Source organism: Ptychodera flava, chromosome 9 (genome assembly GCF_041260155.1).
Source record: "Ptychodera flava strain L36383 chromosome 9, AS_Pfla_20210202, whole genome shotgun sequence".
In the NCBI taxonomy this organism is placed as follows: domain Eukaryota; kingdom Metazoa; phylum Hemichordata; class Enteropneusta; family Ptychoderidae; genus Ptychodera; species Ptychodera flava.
In genome coordinates this window covers 5264072-5290189 of record NC_091936.1, presented here as the reverse complement: position 1 = coordinate 5290189, position 26118 = coordinate 5264072, and the positions used below count along the sequence as shown (strand labels likewise).

The 26118-nt window shown below is 37.1% G+C and overlaps 1 protein-coding gene across 2 annotated transcripts in view; it reads right to left on the bottom strand.

Annotated features, from left to right (window-relative positions):
• The window catches only part of LOC139139840 (TPR and ankyrin repeat-containing protein 1-like), a 42825-nt gene extending 16907 nt beyond the window's left edge, over positions 1-25918 (bottom strand). Inside the window, exons 1-20 of one of the 2 annotated variants that reach the window (XM_070708781.1) lie at positions 25684-25918; positions 23143-23420; positions 21824-21989; positions 20780-20868; positions 19947-20053; positions 19539-19672; positions 15097-15290; positions 13550-13685; positions 12488-12661; positions 11661-11911; positions 11000-11186; positions 9096-9674; positions 8263-8643; positions 6936-7133; positions 5923-6255; positions 5280-5459; positions 3516-3920; positions 1414-1668; positions 1001-1131; positions 338-530 (exon numbers count right to left, since the gene is read on the bottom strand). In XM_070708781.1, coding sequence (XP_070564882.1) covers positions 338-530; positions 1001-1131; positions 1414-1668; positions 3516-3920; positions 5280-5459; positions 5923-6255; positions 6936-7133; positions 8263-8643; positions 9096-9674; positions 11000-11186; positions 11661-11911; positions 12488-12661; positions 13550-13685; positions 15097-15290; positions 19539-19672; positions 19947-20053; positions 20780-20868; positions 21824-21989; positions 23143-23420; positions 25684-25810 — 4498 coding nt within the window. In that variant the 5' untranslated portion in view covers positions 25811-25918. The remainder of the gene's footprint in view (positions 1-337; positions 531-1000; positions 1132-1413; positions 1669-3515; positions 3921-5279; positions 5460-5922; positions 6256-6935; positions 7134-8262; positions 8644-9095; positions 9675-10999; positions 11187-11660; positions 11912-12487; positions 12662-13549; positions 13686-15096; positions 15291-19538; positions 19673-19946; positions 20054-20779; positions 20869-21823; positions 21990-23142; positions 23421-25683) is intronic. The other variant, XM_070708780.1, reaches the window with a different exon arrangement.
• Between the last annotated feature and the right edge of the window lie 200 nt (positions 25919-26118).

Sequence of the window (26118 nt, the reverse complement as noted above, 5' to 3'; positions counted from 1 at the left end):
AACTCTTGCCCATGGCATATTGATATTATCCCTTAAGTAGTCAAAAAATCTAAATGCAGAATCATTATGGAAAACTTCTTGTACTTTGCAAAAAATAACGAATTCTTGGCTTGTGCATGTGATAAGTATATTATTCCCTAATATTTTCCTTTGTTCAGCTCGGAAAATACTGATGACGTAATGACCGACACACAACTTGTCTTCGACTCGTGGTGACACGGCCAATATGTCACTTGTACTTTTCTTCACTGAATGAAGAAAAATATTAGGGAATAATATCTACATGTATGTTTGTATATAGATCCTGTGGTCTAAATATACACACTGATTTCCCTACCAGTTAGAAATAGTGCATTGGGATTACTACAGCATCTTATGAGAAGAGACAATTCTGCCTGTGTGAAATCTTGTGTCTCATCAACATAAAATTGATGGATACACCAGTCAGGGGATTCCACTTTCTTCAGACGATGGTAAACACTGAAGACCAAGTCTGATTCATCAAACAAACCACGCTGTCTCTTGGTACCCTGGAAAAGAGACTGGCGTTTTTGCTTCCTCATTTACATTAATCTTTAAATTTCATTTCACTACACAGAGCCACTGCTCATGATTTATATTGTATTTGTTGTGTATCATTCTTCAACTGCAGCAGCAGTTCTCATCTCCCACTCATTGCCAGATGTACAGATTTACACTTTGCAACTACAATGTATTTCGTGAATTGAGAAGTTTCCCTTAGTGCCATATCATACAGCAGAAAAATATTTTTTTGACGAGTTTTTCATGATCATCAGGGCTATTTAACATACCGGTATGTCATTGTAGTTCCAACAAATATTTCATGTTACATGAACTGAAGAAGAGTTCTCCATGTTTTCTGCATGTCAGTCACCATGTAGCAATACTATATAGTTCAACAGATGTAATGACAGAATTGAAAACATTCAATGATATTTCACTGCTGATAAAAATTGACTATGTGATCAGTTACACTTACCTTGTATTTCTCAAACAGTTTATATATTTCTCTTCTATCAGCTGTGAAATTTGGAGCTCTCTTCCTGCCAAGTTCCTCATATTGTTCCAAACTAAGATGACCATTTACAGTGTGCAGGGCTTCGATGGAACCTTTTGTACAAAGCAATGAATTTGTTGCTTGGGAACACTTAATAACACTTAATAATATTTGGCTTTCAGCTATCAAAAGATAATATTTACAAATTATAACATTTATATAATAGCTTTCTAACAATTAAGACAAACACTGCTAGATTTTCATGGTTGAAAACCATCAATACAACACTATCTTCCATGAACATCATTGCTAAAACTTAAATAATATGTGCCAACAGCAAAGAATGGTAGTCTAGTAGGTACAGGAATATGTTGTAATTGTCTTGTCCTACATACCTTGGATGAAGGATTTTATTTCCATCCAAACCAGTGTAGGATGATAATCCACTTTGTTCTTATTTATTTTGGACCAAAGTTCGTATGCAAATACTTCATAGGTGACTTCTTTGCGTGGATCAATTTCTTTCCTCTGTCTTCCCTGTTCGTCTTTGACAGTAATGTCAAGGGTTTCCTCATCTTCATCATCATCATCATCCTCATCCTCATCATCACTTTCGTCAAGAAGTTGAATAAATGACAATGGACCATCATCTGAAAATAAATGAAAAGTCATGTAGGCAAGTTGACATTAATATACTTAAACAGTGAAATGTTACTCACTTTGTAGAACGTCCATTATTCAAGTACGTTTCAACTCAGCAAAATGTTGTCAGCAAAATGATGACAGCATGACATTTGGGTGACGGCATATCTTAACCCTTACACAGTCGTGGTTAGACCCAATCTTATTGTTTTTCAATGGTGAACTTTGACCTCTTCAAAGGCAAGAAGGGGGTGAAAGGGTTAAAGTTTACTTAAAGTCTACAACACTTAATGACTTTCAGCTTGGCAGGGGTTGGCAGTTGCCATAGAAACACCTCTTCAAAGTTTCACATGGGTTTTCCTGAGCACAGCCAGGGCATTTTTGTTAGCTACTATAGACTATAGTCTTTAGAAGCTATTGGGATGGGTATCCGTCCGGCGTCCGGCATCAGTCTGTATGTATGTATGTACGTATGTATGTATGTATGTATGTATGTATGTATGTATGTATGTATGTATGTATGTATGTCCATTTGTGAGGCGTCCGTCCACTCAAATATCTTGAGAACCACAGTACTTACTGATTTGATATTTGTTGTGTAGATGAAAAATATGATTTTGAGAAACTTTTTTTTTTTAATTTTTTGATATTGTTGAAAATATGCAAATTAGTGCCAAAAAAGGTGTTTTGGCAAAAAATCTTCTTCTTCATAACCACTGGTCAGACAGCTTTGTTATTTGGTATACAGGTCCCTAGGGATAACCCAACTTAGATTTGTTCAAATTGTGATGAAATATGCAAATCTGTATTTTTAAGGAATTTTTTTGTCATTTTTGGTCAAAACTTTATTCATGAAAACCGCTCGTCTGACAACTTTGATATTTGGTATACAGGTTCCTACAGATGAACTAAATATGATATATTGACTATATGATGAAATCTGCAATTTTGTATTTTTGGTGTAATTTTTGCCATTTTTGGTCAAAAAATGTGTTTCTCAAAAACTACTTGTCTGATGCCTTTGATATTTGGTATACAGGTTCCTAGGGGTTGTCTTAGTGTGATATATTGAAATTTGATGAAACCTTCAATTTTTGTATTTTTGGGTCAATTTTTGCCATTTTTGGTCAAAATATTTGTTTCTCAAAAGTTACTCATTTGATAGCTTTGATATTTGGTATACAGGTTCCTAGGCTTTATCTTAATGTAATATATTGAAATTATGATGAAATCTTCAATTTTGTATTTTTGCAGCTAATTTTGCCATTTTTGGTCAAGCCATCCTGAAATGAGCTATCAAAGATATCAACCTTCTTCATCAATACATATGTCACAAAAAGTTATTCTCTACATAACACAGCAGAACTCTGTCAACTGTTGGGTCACTTGTTTTTTCAAAACCGCTGGTCAGACAGCTTTAATATTTGGTTTACAGGTCCCTAGGATGACCTGAGTGAGATAATTTCATACAGTCAGGAAATAGTTAAATTTTGTATCCATGTCTATAGTAGCTTCAGGGACTTTGGCCCTATGTTTTTACTATTGATTGTTAGGGTTGTTTTGTAAACTTGAAATGTACTGTATCAGCTTTGACTACACAGTGGTTGAACGGTACACACTGAGTATGCACACACTCTGGTGCCTTAGATTGGATCACTGAGAGTAAGAGTTCAATAAATGTGAATCCTACTAGCAGCAATTAATTTCAAGTACAATTTTGAGTAAAATATAAAATGTCCTAGCAGTCTAACTGGTAAGCTGAGGTAATTTCTGTTATATTATGGTAATTCCTAGCACTGTTTACATCAATGTAACAGAAATGAGAATACCACAGCTATGTCAACAAACATCTTACCAGTTCCCCAGCCTTTGACTTCTCTTTTCAATGACCCATCCGGCTTTCTTGGAAAGTATGGTTCTGGTAAGGTTGCATCCATCATCAGTAACCACTGTCTTGAAGTCAAAAACATAGGATACTGAGCTGGATGTGCATCTTGTAATCTGTATGGCAGGGAATTATCTTCTACAGCTACATGTTCCTTAGCGGCGTCATGGGCATGACTCAGGTCACGGAAATTCTTCTCTACTTCACTACACAATACGGCATTCTTTGTCACAAAGATCTGGTGTAAATGGTCCATTGCTATTTCTCCCGGCAACATCACTGCATCTTCCAGGGATGGATTCACGTTGCAACTCACATCATCATTCAGTGACTCATAGATCGAAAGTGATGATCCTGCCGCTCCTGCTTTATCATCTGTAAAAGTACAATTTAATTTTAGAAAGTACAGTCAGAATACCGGTACTTGCCATTTTGATAATGGTGATGTCCACTGGTCATTACTTAGCTGTTTCACTTTTACCAAAACTGTCAAGAATATATGTTTCTTATAAAGTTATGCACACAAGTAATATTGACATAGCAAACCAAAATATTTATACTGGTATTTGGCAATTTTTGACATTTGCAGTACAAGAACAAACACAATATTTCATATTGGTGGAATGATTAATTTCAAATCGTTAGAGATACTGGAAAATGGAACATCTCACAATCCAAAATTAAAGTCTCCTGGAATTGGCTCATATGTCAGTGCATATATACCAAAGATACAGAATTTTACTGTGATGGTCAGTAAATTTCTAGTATCTTTTCAATGGCTGTTAGTGAGTAGTGATACATTACACAGCTCTCAGCATCTCATCCACAAAGTCTATCAGGAATACCGTGATCAGACTTGGTTCAGTTTGAAGTCAACAGGGCTTTGGGTGGACTCCAGAAATCAAATAAGCAGCAAGAACACCTTGGTTTATAGCTTGACTGACATCAGGCTTCCCCTTTGGTGTCACCCTATCTGCTCACCACAGGGGGCTGCCTACATGTCCATCCCCAGGGGTGCGTAGGTTTTTTGTACTTGTATTGCTAATAAAGGTTTATTCTCCCAACCTTTGGTGTTTTGGTCTTAACTTAGCACTGCCCTTGACAGTCTTGCGTAAATGTTTTATCACCATGCTGCATCTATTATCTGAAGAGTTTGATTGCCTAATTTGCCAAAGCAGGTAGGTGTAAGTTACTACATGTAATCTGTGGACGCTGTCACCAGATTATAGCTGGATTAACTTTGACAAAGTCAACAATGAATGCACCAGCAAGGTATAACAGAAGATACCTTGCTGGTGCAGATAATAGACAGCAACACTGTGACAAACCTTCGCGCAAGATTGTGAAAGGAAAAAATAGGTGGCACGGTAAGGGAGAAAAAGAAATTGTTAAAAGACCAGTGCTAAGACAAATACACCAAAGCTGCAAAGAAAGGTTGGTAGTATAAATCTTTATTAGCAATACATATCATAGTCAAACGTATTAAAATAAACCATAGCAAGAAGAACCTTGTGCTTAGACCAAGACATCCCTACCCCCCATCGCAACACCTGGGGACAGACTTTTGTGCGATCCCCTATGCTGCTCAAAGTGGGCTAATACATTCATTCTGCGTAATGAGCTTATTACAACACTGAGGGTGAAGTTCTCTGCCTCTATCTCACATTTTACGGCAAGTAAATCTCTCTGTTTGATTCACTTCAAAGAATGTAAATAAATTCTCTTGACACCTACCTCTACAATCAACTTCCCCATCTTCAAAATTGCTGTGAACATCATCATTTTTATCATCTTGTCCATTTTCATGTACAAATGTCATGTCCCTTGGTATCAGTGGCTCACCAGCCTGTACTGCATGCTCCCAGTATCTGATGAATGAAGTCCATAATCGGTACAGGCAACATGTCGTCTTCCCTGAAACAAATATATGTATTGTTGTCAAGAGATCAGGTGATGATCATAGTTGTGAGGCTAATACAGCAATCAAATCAAATCTATAATTGATGTTTAGGTGCAATGTTAGATATTCCACAGTAGGAGGGACAATGGATATTCTCAGCTTGATTACATAGCTGTGACTAGGTCAGCTATCCAGCACTGGATGTAACTCTATGTGTGAGGACTTCATCACTTCTTGCCAGTTACCAGAGACCTTGATGTATAGTACATATGACACAACATGTGTACATTTACCAAAGCCAGGAGCAATGCATGTACTGGTGTGCTCTCTCAGCTATGATGGCAACAGACACAGGAACATATTGCCATTTAATACCAATACTGCCATTACTGGTTTATAACAATTGAAATTCATCTAAGCCGCAAGAAAACACTCAAAAAGAATATTTTCATTGTGAGACAAGATTTATACACGTACCTGTACCACTCCTGCCAAGGAGGAGTATTGCTGATGGTGGATCTGGTTGAAGATTGATGATTGCATGCTCCAATTCAGTCACACGGAATGGAAAATCAACTTTGATGTCCTCATTCAGCAAAATACTATTGACCAGAGTTGATGAAAATGAGTAAAACTTCATGATGTGGTATTCTGTTTCATTGGAACTTGCTGGTGGAAAGAATAATTTGGCAGCATCTTCAGGGGTCATTTTTTTCTTGAGAAGTTTTGATTTTGGTTCCTCTGTGACTTTCTGTTTGTTGTGATTGATCTCTCTGAAGAACATTGGTACTCGTTCCATTGCAGTTCTCCCTGTAACATTTCACAGAATGTACTCCTTGCGGCACATGAAAAGGCATATTTGATGATCATGGTTTGGTGGGCAAAGAGAAATGATTTTGATTCAAAATTTTGAGGTTCATTTCTATTATAGCATTGGAGGTAATGTTCAATGATAATGTATATATTTATTACATCACACCTGTCCAGTTTATGTATGGCACACGTACAGTACCTAATTGGTGGAGACATGAAAACAACAGTACTATATTTATGTTATTGCTTAGTTGTTACAAGCAAGCTCTAAATTTGAGAAAATCTCCTTTTTACATTTCACGGCAGAATTTTAGTATATTATAATGACGGCAGAATTGTAGTATACTATAATGATATAATAGCAATAAACCACCTCAGCAATGGGATATCACTCTGTTTTAGATAAGTTCACTCAATATATGCATTTGCTACTGCTTTTGCACATGTGTTGTGATTGGTCATTTTCTTGTGGTATTATTACCTTTCATTGGCACTGAGTGTAGTTTATTGCTTTATAAACACACATTAGAAAGACTGAAGTGTTCTCCACTGTGCTGTATGGACAGTGGTACACTAATAGTAATGTAACCGCCATGGGCAATTGGTGTTAGCTGATGTCTGTAAAAACTCAGTTTTACAGCATTCAAGGTTACTATCAATCTACACACAATTCACACCTTTACTGAACTCCTTTCTGTTGATTCCCTTAAGGTTCTTCCTGATGATACACTCTTGCCCCCGTTGATGGGACTTCACGATGTTGTCGATACTCCTTGATACATTGTCATGATCAAAGACAATGTCCCATACACGAATCACTTCAGAGTAAATCCTTCCACCAACAGTTCCTGTGCTGTCCTCTGAATCTTGAAAGTCTGAAATAAAAAAAGATAATATCAGGAAAGAAAATTTAATGTCAAAGTTTCAACTACATGGATGCATCAACATGGTGATGAAAAAGTCTATTTTCTATCTTGATAAATACCGGTACATACCGGTAGTACAGTAATGAATGACTGAATGTGGAAGATATACTGTGAAGATGTTTGAAAATACTTGCAGGAGCTTGTGAAGTTGAAAACATACCATAGTAGTATAAAGTAAGAAAGGTTTGACTTGCTTTTAACGGCATGAAGCCAATAAAATTCAACTGTGATGCATTTACAAGATAAAATATCAAGTTTGTAGGTACTTTACAGTGTTGAAGCCAGGGAACACAGTGTCCCACTATCGTTCATTTTGGGAGACAATTTGGACATTTTGGGGACAACATTGCGGCAGTTGTCAGTCAAATTTTATATTATTTTGTAACAAATTAGTTTCACACTCAAAACAATAAAGTTATCGAGACCACGTCGCTATGCTTTAATTTCAGGCAAGTATACCATATCTGCTGCCAATCAGAGCTCAGTCAGACTACAAGCAAGTTATGATATAATCAAATCAACTGCAGCATTCTAATTACTTTTAATCATAGCTCCGAAAGTAAGTAAATATAAGCCTCAAAATATTCATGCAAAACAAAGGTAATCATCAGTAAAAGATATTACTTTCAGACTACACCAAACACAGTTGACTCATGAGTGGGCTGAAGTGACCTGCAGTATGCGTGAATGAAGGCCAATGGGTTCCGTTTTGGGGACATTGTCACAAGGGCGCATCCTGGCTGGAACACTGACTTTAGTTCTCAAAATATTTGAGTGGACAGACATACATGTACATACATACATATATACATACTATAAATACACTGTACATACCGGTACATATGTACATACCCGCCCGTCCGCCTGTCCATCCGTCCACACATACATGCATACATACATCCATCCATACGTACATACATACATATATACATGACTAATGACAGATGCGGCACAAATACCAATACTAGTAGTTTCTATAGGCATTTGATAAATGTGGTCTATAGTACATGTAGCTAACAAAACCAATGTGTATATGGAGAAATTTAAATGACTGGACAACCATACCAGTAGTACACACCTGCAATCTGCAAACGTCTCTCAGGATCTTCACTGCATCGTGGAGAAAACGCTATGGCTAACTCCCATAGAATTCTTGCAGCCTTGGTCAGCTTGGATTCAAACAGTAGGATATCACGTTGTTTTGCAGTACCTTCCAATCTCTTTGCCAGGTCCGGTCTCCAGATTCCTGAAGCTAGGAGTCGGATCTTATTGATTATCCGGACTTTCATTCCTTGCTCCAGCCTTTTATCACGGAGTATCTTCCACACTGCTGATGTACATTCAACTTCCCAGACAAGGTCATCAAACAGAGAAGGATCAAGTTCATCCATTTCCTCCGTTCCTTCATTGTCATCAATATCCATGGTAACGAGATCTTTTTCATCTATCTCTGCTGGTTCTGTCAATGTACACAATGAGGAAATGAATTTCTTGTGGTACACTTTCAACATTTATAGATGGAAACAGCTTAGTATACTTTGACACAAATTAGATCTGAAAATGGTCATAACATAACAGATACATGTACAGAGATGTAGAAAATTTTGGTTACAGGTGGCAAAAGTAAAAGTACAGGCAGTTACAAGTAGTGCGTGTGTACATAAAGTTTGTGAAAATTTCCTTATTTTTTACTAAAATCTAAATTTTTAAAGCCACCAAATTTTAGCTGACAGCCAGCCAGTTTTTTTTTGCTGGCTACCGGCTATTTTCTATATGCCTGAGATACATAAAGTGTTACTTAGTGATTTTCTTAGGTATAAGAATCTACAGACTTGTGGCAATAATGAAACAATTACTTGAAGTTGCAGAAAATAATGTTCTGTACAAAAGAATACAACAAATTGTAGATACCTTTATTTACAGAGTTTTCTGCACTTTTGGCTGTTTTCCCTGAGCCAGCCTTCTCTACAGTTGTTGTTGGTTCTGTTTTCCTGGTTTTCTTTTCAACACCGGTATCAAACCTGGCCCGTTTGACAACAAATTCTGGAATCTCCTCTATCTTGACTGCAACCAATCTCTTTATCTCTTCTTTGGAAGCCCTACTGTCAGCGGATTTCTCACTGTCATCCCTCACTGCTTCATCATCCATGCATCTGGTCTGAGCTTCCTTTGACTGCCTGCTTTGGCTGCCTTTGGACCTGGTATTTTGATGATACTGAGCGGCCATTTGTAGGTATGGCAGTCTCCTGTCATCTTTTTTCAGACTGTTCAGTGGTATTTTGCCCTGCTTGTTCTTGATCTGTGGATCCACTCTGTATTCCCTGAGCAGCTTGACTGCAGTCAGATTCATGTGGTTACATTTTCCCTGGATGACAAGGTGGAACAATGTGTTGCCTCCTTTGTCCTGGATGCAGGGATCCAAGTTTGGATGGCTACTTGGATCCTGTTTGTGTGTCTCAAGCAAGATCTTCAAGATTTCAAATGCATTGTCTGAAATATTGGAGAAATGTTTTCTTTGTATTAGCATGATAGCCATAATAGTCTTATATCTGTACAAACGTTAGTAATGATATAACAAAATTTAGTCTAATAGCAACTTTTTTAGAAACTGTATTGCAAATACACATCAATTGAAAAAAATCACAAATATTTGGGTCTTGCCGACTGAGGCATACAATTTTACAGATGACTACACTTTAAAATAAAGTGTGCAAAGACTAAAGCATTCAACAAAATTCAAAATGTCAAAACATCGAAACAATTGATACAAAGTGCATGTTATGTTTGAAACAACACAAGGAAGACAACACCAATAACCATTAACAGTCCCTGTATCATTCAAACATTTAAAGTTCTGACAAAAGCAAATGGTAATTCTGTCCCACATGCCACAGCAAACTTAGTTAGGTAGGGGAATTGGTAGCCTTGTGTTACAATGATATCACACTCCTTGTACTTTATTAATACTTGTTCAGGGCTCGAAATTAACTGTTCCCCTGGTAGTCCACTTGGACTACCATTTTCTGAAGTTGGTAGCCCAGTGACAACGGCTGGTAGCCCATGCATCTGAAATGACGCACGCTGTGACCAGAAAGGATCTTTTTTTTTTCCTAATGGACAACAGTGATACTCTAAAGTTTGGTGATCTATTGACAACTTGTTTCATTCTCAGAGTTGTATGAAAATTTTAAAGTAGTCATGACAACGACCACGACCTTCTCAGCATGTCGAGACCAGACATACTGTAGCAGTGCTAAAAATAGACAATAGGCTTTCTGTAGGGAGTAGGCATATTGCCCGTGATTGATACATTATGATCAAAATGCAATGAAAATGCATTTTCATTGACCATCACTTCCGGTGCCTGTCATTCAAGTACGTCAGTTCAGATATTGGACATTGCACGCCAAGTACTGACTGAATTTTATGTCCCGGCCTTTGGTAGTCCATGTGGGCTACCATTTCATGGATTTGATAGCCCCAGGGAAAAGTTGGTTGTCTGTGGACGCAGGACTACCGTTAATTTTGAGCCCTGTTGTTATTGTGATGGGCAAATGAAAACGATAATAAAGATGGTTAATTTTTTCTAAATTCACATTTATGATGCACTGTACTTTTGATATAATTCTTTTAGAAAATGTTTTCACGTAATGTATAAAATAAGTTTATTTAATTTGGAAAATGAACACGTGTAAGAATCACATCATGAACCAAATTTTTGTTTAATATTCTGGGTAATAATATCATATTAGTTTTAAAATTGCAATGGTTTAGTGGTAATGTTATTAGTCGTTGCTATAAAGTCAAAACATCACCTTTCTTCTGGAATGTCAGAGTCAGAGCTGCATGCAGTGGTGTGTCTCCATCTTCCAGGCTAAGGAATGATGGATCTGCACCATGCTTTAGTAGTAGCTGGGCCAGTTGACTATCTTCAAGTTCTTTTATGGCATAATGAAGTGGCTTCACTGAGTTGTCATTGAACCCATTAGGATTAGCGCCATTCTTGATATGAAAAACAAACAAATAACTGATGTGAATCAACATTCATTCACTACAAACCAGAAATTTGGCTCTGAACTCAACATGGTTTACAACTGGATTTGATTGTTATTATTTGATAAGAAGAGTACACTATAATAATTACTGTCCGGTTGACTTGAACTTTGATAGGACGATCCAGAATTTGTTAGACGCTGTATATAAAGGGAATATTACGTCCCTTGAAGTACAATGAAGCTGTATTATTTGATTTGACTTCTGGAAGTTACAGTTGTTATTCAAAGGTATCACATACATCTATTGTAAAGCTATATACATGTACAATTTCAATTAGACTTTCAGAAAGTTGAAAAAAGTTATGTGTTCATCTATTAGGAAGCAAAACACAGTGGCACCCGTTTGATTAAAATAATAAGTCCATGTGCAACAAATTTGGAAAGGTAGAGCAGCTTTCGTGAAGATTAAGGATATCTTTACCTCCAGAAGTGCTTTCACAATATCATATTTCTTGATATATCTCTCTGTGTGGCCTGATGATAGGCAATCTTGGATTGATACACCAGACATATCAGAGTCCTTTGCCAGACCACCATCTCCAATAGATGATCCATTACCTCCACCATTCAACATTAGATATATCTCTTTCCAAAGACCTTTCTCTGCTGCTGCTTTCATGCTCTCTGTCCACATGGATGGCTCTATTTTGCATTCAACGTTGGCAGGTACTTCTGAAGAATGAAGCATAAAATATATTGAGTTTTCAGCAGAATTTACAAGACAAAGTAAACACTATTTTATGTTCAATTTTACGAACCTATAGTAAACCACACTATTTTGGGATGATATGTTTTTATTTTCTTGAAGAACTCTGAAAGGTTACTTGTTTACAATTCACAGTTCTTTTGCATATTGTATCAGTGATTTGAAAGTCTAACACTGATTTTTTTTTTCAACAATGTTGATTATAAAACCTCGTTACTGATACTACAGTTCTATGCTTGAATTTTTACACAGGAAAAAAGGACAAAAATCGACTACATATCACTGACAGCAAATTTCATGTTCCCTAGCAATGAGCAATACTCTGCCTTACAATGAATGAATAACAAATGGATGAGTCCATAGATCAACAAAGTAATTCACTTACCTGTATGTGTACAATGCCTTTTTAATGTAGAACAATGAAACAATCTTCACTTTGTTACACCATGACCTCAATGATTAATTACGTCACAAACTTTGGATTATGATACAACAAACAAAATTGGCAGGAGGTGGGTTAAGGACCGAATATCTTTATGTACCTTTCATATGTGTAAGGATCTGGATTATATGATTCTTGCTTTCATCAATTTTTACAGGATCAGTGGTTTTTGAATTGTGGTGTTCTTCGACAAAACTGCAAAATGTTTTCAAAGCATCATACCATTGTCCCTTCTCCATCATGCCACATCCTTCCTCGTATGTACTTTTAGGATCTGTAAAAGTTAGTAAAAGATCAACAAGGTAAAAAATAATTTTTAAGCATTTTATTAACAAGCAGATGAAATGCCACTTACATATGCCCAGCACATTGCGGATGTTAGGATGATCATAGTTTGAAAAGCAACAGAAACAAGGATTGTATGGTTTTTGACAAGGAATACTATAATTTTAAATGAACATGTTGGAAACGTAATCTGTACAGTACTTCTACATCAATGGCGGTAATATTATCATATACGATCGAAGATTCATTACATTAATTCATGGAATTTTTCTTCTGTAGAAGGGCAAGATAATTTACATTGCAAGGATTTGTGCAAATGTAGATTACAATTTAGTAACTTTAAAAGTTTTGACAGGACAAAATTTGCATTATGAGTGTACGTTTTTTAGAATGAAACAGAAATACACAACAGGCAGGGGATTCTGTAGTTTTGAAGATTAATATAATTCTAATGGCAGCTGTTTTTTTACTGAATGAATTGATAATCTAGCTGCACACAATCTGTGTATTTTTCAAAACAGTGTCCTTGACAATATTTGACACACATCATCCATCTCTCTGTTGTGATTCGTCCACTTACTGTCATTTGGGATGCATGATTTCTTGGTGCTGATACATGCAAAGAGCCACCTACTGACAGTTTAAGAAGAAAATTTTACCTACAGTATTGAAGCATAATGTACGCATGCAAACAGTTCAGAACATATAAACAACCTGTTGTTTGCAACCATGACAAAAGACAGTGGAGAAATTTCCTGCCTTTTTCTGATCTCAATCGTAAATGATAGACACATGTACGGTATGATACAAGCAATACACAGCATTTGTTCTACTGTTCTATCTGGCTAGCATTCACCAGTCTTAAGAGACACATTACCTGGTTTGTGTACTTCCATACCTCTCAAAACAGACGATGATGGCTTTGGTGTCTTGTAGTCTTTCATGATCTTGGACAATTTCTTTTTGAGAGCAGGTGACTTCAAATAATCCACAGCAAACTTACCAGTGTAGTCCTTGAAGAAAACAATGAAGTTAGAGAGCGATTTCAATTTCACTTGATCATTCTCTCTCCCTCCCCCCTCCCCACACTCCATAAATGTAAACACAGAATGATTAATCAAACTTGCACAAACTAATTACAGACTGTTGGCCTTGGTCATCAGCACAAGCCTCACCAGATTATTCTCTCTCTCTCTCTCTCTCTCTCTCTCTCTCTCTCGCAATTTATATGTTTCACAATCAATAATGTAATTGACAGTTTTGGAGCAGAGAGTCCAATACTGTTTCTGTGTCGTATCAGCATGAGTGTCATTTGTGCTGCGTCAAACACGAGACGAAGTCGAGTGTCTGATGCAGCAACAATGACATGAATGCTGATACGACACAAGGAACAGGCGATATTGGGTAATAACCGATTTATCATATACCCATGCCCATAATTTTACTAATAGAACGAAAAACCTTAAATTTTGAGGCTTTACTTTATTACGCCTTGCGCATAAATATCAGAATGTGAACAGGCTTCATTCATAAAGTATACAATGAAGCTGTCAACATCACGTGCGACATCGCTGCAAGTCTTCCATATCTCAATGAAACCCAAGAAGAAAGACACCGGGATACAAAAATCATTATACAGAAGGAACTTTTTAGGGTGCAATATGCTATTACAAATGTAACCGATCAAAAACTGTGCTCAGCTTTAAATCTATCCTGATTTCGATTGTCGTACGGCACAGAGCTGACGCGGAGAGGGGCACCATTTTGTTAGTTTACCCTGAGAGTTGCCATGTCAACAGTCGTCTCGCGCGTGACATCGCTGTCACGCCACGCGCTCACTACCTGTTCGGTGGAGACCGTGCACAGTGCCGGTGTCGTGAGAACGGCAGAATGTTTGCTAGAACTTGACCAAAATATACCATGGGATAACATTTCAAGACTCAACATGTTATTTCCGTATTTGGCAACCAGAGTTACCCGTGTTCCTCGAAACCCTTCTAGTTTTCACTTCGGTGAAATCGCTTTGCATGCAGGGAGCGGCAGCCATTTCGTTGTTTACGTTGTTTACCAACAAACTGCTAATAACGTAGTTCGGGAAAACTCTAAAACTGATGACGTTCATTGTGCATATCTCGACGTTTACCCTGAAATATCACGGCTGATATTTTATGGTCAACGTCACTAGGATGTAGCAATATGGGCATGGGTATATGATAATGTAGTTTATCACTAGTTCGTCACGTATTATTAAGACTAATAATAATAATAATAATTTATTTTTCTACAGCGATTTCAATCAATAAAATATCAAACCGCTTTACAATAAAATACAAGATGAAAATACAATAGTTTATCATCAGCAGCCAAGCTGTACTTTTATCATTATGACTACTGTAGTTTATCACTGGTTAGTCATGTACTTACCTTGCAAAGGGGGTTTGCCCTATGGTAAGCCAATATGTCTAATGCAGTGTGGAAGATCTTTGCACTAGTTTTTCTATCACTGAGATTGAAGACAGCGATATGATATAAAGATTCACCACTGCTATTAAGTTGATTTTTATCACGATTTCCAATTTTGCTGTCTTTCAATAGGTACTCCAAAAATTCAAAGTTTCCTAAAACAGAATGGAATAATACCAGTAATTTCAATGTCTTGCACATTTTGTCTATTATATGTAGGTATACATATATAGGTTAACAATATCCCACATAGCCAAAGATAAGTAAATACACTGTATCATTTTCTATCTATTACATTCTAACTCTCAAATTCACAGCGATATATATAAGTAGAATAAAGTCTTATTATAATTCAAATATACAACAATTCCATCAAATTGTTGAACTGCCTGATCAGGGGTGACAAAATCAATTTGTAATCGCCTATTCAGGGGCAAAGTGTCACTATATTATAGAAATGATGAGCGATGCCCTGACCACTAACGTTTATTTATGGGTGCGGGCGAATGGAAAGCCAAAAACTAATGAGCGAGGCTTGGCGAGCCCGTTAATTTTGCTTTTGCCTGCGCCCATCAATAAATGTTAATGGTCAGAGTTGAGTCTGTTATTTCCATTATACATTGTATTATCAAGAAACCCAAGAAAACAACCAAAATTCATGAAAATTTCCCACCAGAAAGACAATGAGGCCCAAGAACTTGTATTACATAATGCTGTATTTACTGAACAGTGTGTAGTGCAATATGTGATGCACTGTCACGCACACAGTAAAAATTTGGCAAATCTGGAGATTATGATCTTTGTACAAATCACAATTTACATTTTGGCTGTAAAGTTACAATGTTTACAATATTATTCATATTAACAGCCATGTAAACAAACTATTACTGTGTATTTGTGGTCAGTCACATAGTTCAGCTTGACCACTTAAAATGCAATGGATATGTGTGTAGTTTTGAAACGTTACTGGTCCATGCTTATTTATATTATTTGTCTCACATAATTTATTCACATTCACACATCTGATATACGAATGGCATAGTAAACTTGCCAGTCATAGCAGCCATCGGTTGTCTCTATCCCTGCATCCAATGCATTAGACCTATCTAAGTATTATATTAATTATGGTAGAAAAGCTTGTACTGAAACACATGGCATATTTCTACCGGTATGTCAAAAAGAAAGCACATACAAAGGCAAACAAAAAATAGTTCCAAGCACATTTCAATGGTTGTAGATTGCAACTCAGACATGGTATTCTGACTCAAATTTTTACAATACTTTGCTTTATGCTGCAACTGTTGACTCATTCGAACTTGTAGAATATATATTTTTCATATCTTGTCATATCTTGGAAAGTTGAAAATTTCATTTTGCAATACAGAGATATCCTAAAAATAGCAGACATTTTTGGATTTCAAATTTAAAAAATTTTAGGTATGATTTGTTTCTCCATGATCAAAATTTGCAAGGTGACTATCGATTCTTATTCTTGATTTTGAAAGAGAACAGTTGGAAATTAAAGTTTAAATTAAAGTTTCCATGAGGAAAGATTAAGGTAAAGTTTCAATCTTCCTATTACTGAGCCTGTGCTGCCTTAAAGGAACAATTTCTGTCGCTTTTCATGACATTCCATAATTTTTGTTTTATAACATGAATTCAGCTCTAATTATTTTTTTCACCAATCTGTTTGAAGTAGCAAGTATAAGCCTTGCCAAGAAAAGCAGTTTGTTCAGTATGCAATGCTAATGTTTGTGTTTCTGCTATGTTATTATTGACAATAAATCCTAGTTTGGAATGGAATGTGGGTGTTCAACAATAATACAGGAAACCACACACAAGTGGCGTTCTCACTGCAACGTTTTCGGTGGCCCAGCACCGCCCCTAATCCAAGTCCGACTCAGAAAAGTAAATGAGAACAGTTCCCAACGCCCCTGGGCCACTGTTAAATTAGGACGGAGTTGAGGGGTGGACCTGAGTCCGAGCTCGGACTCAACTTTGGCGCTTGAATCCGTGTGAACGCATCGGAAATTAACAACGGCGAAAAACGCCCCCACATGGCGACTTTTGGGCACATTTTGGATGTGACCTACAACCTTTTTCAGTTGCTGCTGTGAGTTCAATCATGTAATAAAGGGAAAGCAGCTCCACACGCCTATACTATTTTTCCGTTCTCTGTGTTCATGTTTGATTTTGTGTGTTTGGCTATTTGTGTAGATATAATCAATGGCGAAATGTAGCCGTAATCTGGCTGTCGAATGACAGTGTGATCCTTTGACGCTACGTTTCGAAGTGTGTGGTCTCTTCCTCAGTCGCTTTTTGATACTTGCTCTCCTTGGATTTCTGTTTCACTGTTTGTGGCTTAAAACTTGTCAGTGTTTTGTTCGTCCAGTAAGGAGGCTAGAATACTTATATTTGGGTCAGTTTGTTGTGTTTCATTTTGTTCGGACTTTTCTGTAAGATTGTGTACTTGCATTTATGAGTGTGTCGCCATTGTTTGGATTTCTTTTGTATGCGATGATCGGTTTCATTGTGAATAAAAACTTTAGAGTTTGGTCTTTTTCTATTTCTTCCAAGTTCTTCAGGAGTGCTTGCTTGATGTCTTTTGTTTTGATATGTGGGTTACATGTGGTTGAAAATATCACTTTATTAGTGTTGTTAATTGTTGTGTGTTTGTTTGTGATTTAAATGTGTTCTTCATGCTGCGTAATCTGTTTCCACATTGATGTTCGATATTTCTTGTTGTGAATATCGTTGTTGTAGTAATTTTTCATTAAATGTTTTGACGTTGTTGTTCAAGTCCTCTTCGTTGTTGGTTTCGCCTTTGATAAGGCCCTTGAAGGTTGATTTTGGATGACATGATTCCCTGTGTAAGAACTGGAATGTATCTGTTGTGTGCGTTCTATAGTGTCTGGTATGGTTTCGTTGTTGAATTGTTGACCTTTGTACATAACTAGGTCAACATACCGGTGTGTTATTTCGTGTTAATAACTTTCATATGAAAATTTGAAAATAGGATGCATTTTGTTAATTATTGTTATGAATTCGTGGAGTTCGTGTTCTGTTCCAATAAAAATTAGGAATACTGAATCTACACCACAGTGATATTTTTGTTGTGTGTTCACGTATGATTTTCAGTTCTACATGTAATTCGTGAAACGTGATGTCGGCGAAAAGCCGATGCATTTTCGATTTGTGGATTTACGTTCAACACTTCAAGGAGCGTCAAAATGGTCATGAAGACGACAGCGAAGTCGTGTAGAACGCATATTTAGGAGTAGAAACTGGAGACATGTGTTCTCGACGTCCGCGATCTTAATTTGTTGATGTTATGTCCAATATGACCGTAGAGGGTGTTTAGGTCGGCGTCAGTTTCAAAACAAAGGCCAAAACTTATGCGTGTGGACGCTCACAGTATTCTCGGGCTAATCCCCTGTATTTGCAAAGCTTCAACACAGACCCTGCAACACCCAAAAAACTCACAGTGAGAACAAAACTACATATAGGCTTTGCTGACAAGCTGACACTTGGTATTTTGACATGTTTGTGGTCATGGGATCAAAACCAACAAGACAGTTTGTTTCCAAACAGAATAAACATACTTGAAAATATGTTAAGGTAAGAAGCGCTTCAGGGACAGTTACTCAGACTTTTTAAAAACATTTTTCTGATCATGTGTGGGCTCATTTTGAAGCTCCTGGAGAAAACAAAGTTTTCACTCTCTCACTTTTGTGAATATTGAAGATTAAATATTTTCCAATAAAGTGAACAACAGGGACGGTGGCCACTTTGAATTTCAAATATCCATAAATTTAAAGGTGATTTGTTTCCATATTACAAAAATTTGTATAGTGACTCCATTTTTATGAGTTTCGTTGAGGAAACTTTGAGCAAAAGGTTAAAGTCTTTCAATGTTGATGTGCGTACTCCCTTAAAAGTACCAGCTTATGGTGCCTTCAGGTAGTATGCGGCCCGAAAGTGAAAGACTTTGCACAAACTTTACTAAAAACCAGGGGTTGTCATGCAAAGTTTGGAACTAGGGAAACAAATTGCCCAATATTTTCCTATATTTGAAATTCAGAATGGCCATCATCCCTGTGTCAACTCTACATAAAATTAAATGTAAGATTTTCGAAACATACATCCGCACATACATACATACATACAGACAGACATACATACAGACGCCACTGACTCACCATATAAGCTCTTTTTAGTATATACATACCAAATATGAGCTAAAAACTAAGACTGTGAAAGTTTTTTTCTAAGAGATTTAAAATGAGCCCCTACAAGTGATGTGATAGATTAGAAAAGATTGTAGAAATTTGAGATCCTAATATCTGTCTTCGAGGTGTATTATACCTAAACACAGCATATGAATTATCAGAGATGATACAAACCTGACAGCAAACAGTATCTCAATGCACAATGACATGGCGGCTCATTGTTGATGGCCATCAAACCATCAGGATCAGATCCGTGTTTGATCAATTCAAACGCAAGCTTTATACCCCACTTAGTGGCACCTCTGGTCCTAAAACAACAATTATTCCAGAATAAACAATTCAACTTCTAAATTTGCCAGAAGGTTCTCCAAAATGTCAAGTCTGGGACTAAGTCTCAATTTTACTTAATTTCTTGCAAAAAGTAACAAAATTTCTCATTCCCATTTATTGATTCTGCAAATATCCCTGATTAACATTATCTTCTGCAAATTTTACAAAGCTTGTAATGAAAATTTCAGTTGCTATAATTGGCACTCAAAGTACAAAGTGGTCAGCATTCAGGAAGAAACAGCATTGACTTACCTGCACAGATCCTCTATTGACACAATTGAAGTATTACATCCATTTGCCACACCTCCACTACCAGGTGGCTTGCCATTGCCTCCACCAAGGAAGAGTTTGTAGATTGCCTGAAACAACAGAACATATGGCTCAATAAATGCTTCATAATAATTAATATATCTCATATTGCTAAAGGTGTGTTGGTAATAGTGACTTGCACCTGTATTTCAACATTTACACGTACAGCAAGATCAATATAGCAGTATACCAGCTGACATTGTCATATGCATTCAATTTCATTCATTTGTTGTAATCAAACTCCTCATATATGCCAAGTTGCTGCAAGAAAAAAATTTGTGTCCAGTAAAATGAAAATAGTGACACTTTGTATTCAATGAATTTTATGGACATTGAATTGTAGGTCAGAAGATGCTAATTCTTGCAGTGCATGGGACAATTTTATCAAACTAAAATCATTCAATTTCTAATATGACAGGTTTCCAAGTGTTGTGTAGCATGGAAATATACAATATAAATAAGTGAGCAAAATCACACATCTGATTTTTTCTACACTGCAATTATTTTGGGACCTGAAAAATTATCCATGTAGGATTTGAACTCCCACCCCCAATTCAGCTGACTTGAACTGATTTGTTGGCTAAGTTGATATAGCATCCCAACTGACTTCAAGCAATGTGGGCTCAAATTCTGCATGAGCCACTTTTTTCAGGACCAAAAATATTTGCAGTGTACTGACAATCAGATGAAGTTGCGGGATTTTTCTTATTAGTTTGCACAATTTTATCAAAGATATTTCTAGCCACTAATTGTGATGCAAGTATAAGAATACGTACATCCCATTCATTTCTTTTGGCCAGTTTTAGTGTCACTACAGACCAGATATCGTTGCTTGCACTGCATCTGTCATAGGCTGGTGAGTATGCTGCAAATATACAAACATTTCAGACTGATCATTCATTTCTTACACAATACCTGTGTGTCATATTACGTGCGGAGGAAATATTAGCCTAGATTCTATTTGTCCGCTTGCCTCCGTACCTCCGACGCACTCCCGTCTAGTCTCGTGAGCAGTATTTCGAGCAAGAGTCGTACAAACTGCTCATTTGAATGTCAATGGTCGCCAACTGAGACCGTGACGTCACCAGCGTCCCTCTCAAAGTCAATCACTGAAAATGACCCTCTCATGATTGGCCTATGACTTGTTTGGGCAGAGCTGCAGTGTCAACATAATTAACATATTTGACGTCATATTAATTAGCTCTGCCCAACCAAGTCATAGGCCAATCATGAGAGGGTCATTTTCAGTGATTGACTTTGAAAGGGACGCTGGTGACGTCACGGTCTCAGTTGGCGACCATTGACATTCAAACGAGCAGTTTTTACGACTCTTGCTCGAAATACTGCTCACGAGACTAGACGGGAGTGCGTCGGAGGTACGGAGGCAAGCGGACAAATAGAATCTAGGCTAAGGAAATATGGTCTAAAATCTCAAAGGGAAATCACTTTGATGAAGGGGGATGATCATGTTATCCGTAATGTAGTTATCATAGGGACTGATACATGAAAGCACCTTGCTTTGAAATGAGATCAACAATATATATGACATATGAAAAACACAAACGCACTACACAGATACAAATTGCATTGACATTTACATGTAGCTGGATTAGTACTCAGACTACTGTAGCCTTAATTAGATAAAGTAATTTTTGCCAATTTCATAAATTGGGAATCAGTATCATTCTGAGACTTGATTAACATTATGTCACTTTGGTTTTACACGTATCACACATTTGCACCAAGATCCTATATGACCAAGGGTGTGTATTTTAAATCTCTGATCTATCATGAGTACTAAACATTAACAGAACATTTACATGGAGCCTTTGTCATGACCCTTGCAATTTCCATCAAGTAGTCGACTGTGGTAATTCTTGCATCAAAGCCACTGACTTTTACAAATTCCAAACCATCAACAAGTACTTCCAATGCATCATAATATTTTCCTTCTCTCTGGAAAGCAAGTCCAGCTCTAAAGTAACCCTGAAAGATAAATGCATGCATCAGCATCAAAATGCAATTCTTTAAATTGTCAAAAAAGGAGTTTGTATGATTGATTTATTTACAGATATTCATGTTAAATAATATAATAACAATAATAATAATAATAAAGTACATTTGTAATGCGCCTAATCTCTGAACAGAGCTCTAGGCGCAATAGTAACAAAAATAGAATATAACAGAGGAAATGAATGAACCACTGGGACTGGAGACTAGGTAAACGAAAAAAGGTTAAACTACTGTTTAAAGAGAAAAGTCTTGAGGGAACGACGGAAAGAAAGGGAAAATATACTGTGAAAGTATTATTATCAGTCACCACAAACATATCACCTACCATACAGCTACATTTGCATTTCAGACTTACTCTTCCATATTCCTCAGGACACGTACAAAAACATGAAGTAGTTTTGTTTCACAATCTGTCATCACTGCACAAAAAATACTGGTGTACGAGAAGTTGGCAACAATCAAAATGTGCTAGGATCAGAGTTTTTTTGAAATGTACCGAAACTGAATCTACAACTTACATCACTGTTTATGCAAAGTGAATTTACTGACAAGGTTTCAGTCTACATTATTGTTCATGGGGCATAGACACTCTACTTTATCGGGTAACAGCAGGTCTTTCTGAGCGATACCGGCTAGATGTCGGCATTTTGAATTACGTACATTACAATTTCGAATGATTTCAGAACCTCAAAGAGCTGCCCATCTAACACATTTAGTGCAATACAATAGTATTTATTCATACAAAGTGTGTTGATAAGTATTGTTCTGATATGCAAATTTTATACTAATGACTGACTACATTATTGCATATCCACATTCCTTGAATCGAGCACTATATGAAAATCATAAAACTTGTCTCCCCTTCTACCAGGTTTGTAACATGCCTGGAATTGTGCACTTTATGAAAAATCATTAACTGTGCTCTGTCTTACCAGGTTTTTCATACACCATTGAATTGTGCACTGTATGAAAATCACGAAACATCTTCCCTTCTACAAGGTTTGTCATATACCAACGTGAATTGTTCACTGTATGAAAATCATGAAAATTCATGTCCTCCCATCTACCAGGGGTTTTTTTGTATATCTTGGCTAGTGCACTATATGAAAATCATGAAATGTCCTACCTTCCACCAGGTTCTGTCCTTCCTGATGGACCGTAAGGCATCATCTACGGCATTTGGGTACTGTTGAAGCTTCAAATATGCTTGAGACCGATTACTGTAGAGAATTGCATGCTCTCTTTCAGTGTTGTTACATGATGGCTGCAAACGCAACGCTACTGTGTACATTTCCATTGCCTTCTGGTAGTTCCCTTCCTTCATGTATTTGTTTCCAAGGTATTTCATTCCATCTTGACTCTGCTTTGGTGGTGATTCTGCTGGCCCTTGTAAATCTTTCAGGTCTATTTTAATAAAAGGAAAGAAAAATCAAGAAGTAAATATCTTAAACTCCAGAACAGTTTACCAGTATCATTGAAAATGATAGAGTTGAGGGGATTTTTGAGAGTCGCAAAATTCAGTCCTCAACACCAAAATATAAACTTAATTTTACATATGTAATTTGTCAAATGACAGTCTATATTTAAGGTAGTATGCGCCTCGAAAGTGAAAGACTTAAACTTTTGCTCAAACTTTCCTCAAGGAGTCTTTCAATCATTCTCCTGCAAAATCAAGAAGAGAATTCGGGGGTCACCGTGCAAAGTTTGGTACTAGAGAAACAAATAACCAAAGATTTATATGGATATTTAAAATTTAAAATGGCCACCACCCCTGTGTTAACTCTAGGGAGAAAAATCAAATTTCTGAATTTTGAAAAACAAAGCTGATGAAAAGTCTTCTTACACCAAGAGCTTTAAAATGAACCCCCAAATGTGGTATATCAGAAAAGAATTGTAAAATTTTGGGAGTCCAAATATCTGTCCCTGAGGATTTTTCTACCTTAAACTTCAGTTTGCAGTTTACAAAGAGTACAACCGACTATCAATTTGTGCAAAAATTCACGCAGGCATGTTTTAATACATGATTATATCACTTATCAGTATTTCCAAATGATACTGATAAGCATTTGGAAATACTAATTTTTCTGTCACCTTCTAGAAAAATTTCAAAGGAAATGACATTGTTGACTATAATCTGAACAAAAGGCAGGATATAATACCAATTTGCACAGGAGATTATAGAAAAGTTATCCTCATGTGCATGATTGTTAGACTTTCCACAATTTTACTCTTCCCAAAAGACCACAGCTACAATGATCGATCAAACTGTAGTAGGCATGAATCACTTCATCTCACACACTTTATTTGCGGATCTTGTTTTAATTTCTCTTGCATGTGTTTATAGTTCTGTCCATTTATTCCTGCACAAGACCTAAGAATTATATTTGCAATTAAATCTGCAGTGTCTAATAATATGTATTACACTGTCAAAGTAGGGGCAGTGTGATTGGCTGTTGCAAGATACCAGTAATAACCATTAACAAGTCCATATGTTATTATGTATAGAGTTAATCATTAACAAGTATTTATTTGAATGTGGTTTTACTTTCAATGTTATTGACTCTCATTATTTTTCTCTGTATTAAACATGATATTGTACCAAACAGCTTACTTACAATTATTTTTGTTCTAAATAACTACCATATTGTTATTAGCTATACTGTTACATGTAACAAAGTACATGTTACATATTACAAGTATCAAAATAGAAGAGAACATGCGGTACCCATAGAGGCAGGTTTTAAGGTGATATCACATCAGGCCATAGGACAGGGAAATCCCCATGCAGCTCTTTACCAGAGAACAATGGATTTGGGATTGATTACTGATAAGGTTTCAAAAAGACTTCACAACTTGTGCCAGAAATCTGCATATGTGCTGAAACACCAAGGTTTTCACTGCTTTCAACATTTAAAAAATTGCTGATATGACAATGCAGAAGGCATTTAACTTCACATGTAAAGAAATGGGAAATGATGTATTACAATTCTAATCATTCAGCTGCACTGGACCACTGGCATTTGCTGCGGATCCGTAGCCCTACCACTCCCTTTGCTGGTTGTGTTGGGGGAGTGGGGCCCCAACACAACCAGCAAAGGGAGTGGTAGGGCTACGGATCCGCAGCAACACTGGCATATGCTTTGCTAGGTTTAACAATCCAATTTTGTCCAATCGCCAGCATTCAGCCACACATCCTGTTTGGACTAAATTATAGACACCAATTTCATGCATGCCTTTCGACTAGTGCATTGAAAGGAAGTTTGAAAGCGTCCAGAATTTCCGCAAAAAAATAATACGAAGTATACATTCCGTACGGAGTTTGCATAAATGCAGGATCGCTTCTTGGTCACAGGAGGTCGTTTTGCACTTCGGCTCTCACACTCTTTGCACTCACTGACCCATTCGATTTACTGGGTGCACAGGGAGTGATCGCCAAGCACACAAGTGCCTGTGCTCCTGGTGGCGGGACTTTGCAAGATACGTGGGAGTTTCAGTCTATTTTTTGCGTGACCTCGACCACATGTGATCACAGATTTCGGGTGGGTGACCAAGGCAACACAGCGCAGCCGGGAACTCACAGTATTGATGAAAAGCTGACAAAGTTCAGTCAAGAGTAACCAATGCATAATATCGTGCGTCGCGAACAATGATACACAATATACTGTACCTAGTCCGTGAGTCCTTTTCAAATCTTCCGCGTCCACTCTTCTAACCGATTTGCCGTCATCCTGGAGCTCGTAGGCAACCGCTGAACTGTCGAAATTTCTAAGTCCTATCAACCTCGTCGAACTCATTGCATTTGGTGTTTTCGTTTGTCCTACCAAGAACCCGTTTGTCCACCCAAACAAGAAGACCCACGCAATGTTTGTGGGGGGAATCCCCAATGTGCTTGCGTATATAGGGTAACCCCCGGTCCCTGAAAGATCAGGCTTATGCGCATGTCCGGCATATGGCGAGTACATTTCGAGTACATACTGCTACGCTGCGGATACCATTTACCAGTTCCAATCACAGTTTAGTTACCGCCAGCTGTGTCAACAACTTGAAAAAGAGCAATGAGATGGTAGAAGCCGTCTACGTTCTTTCTACCTCCATGCCGGCA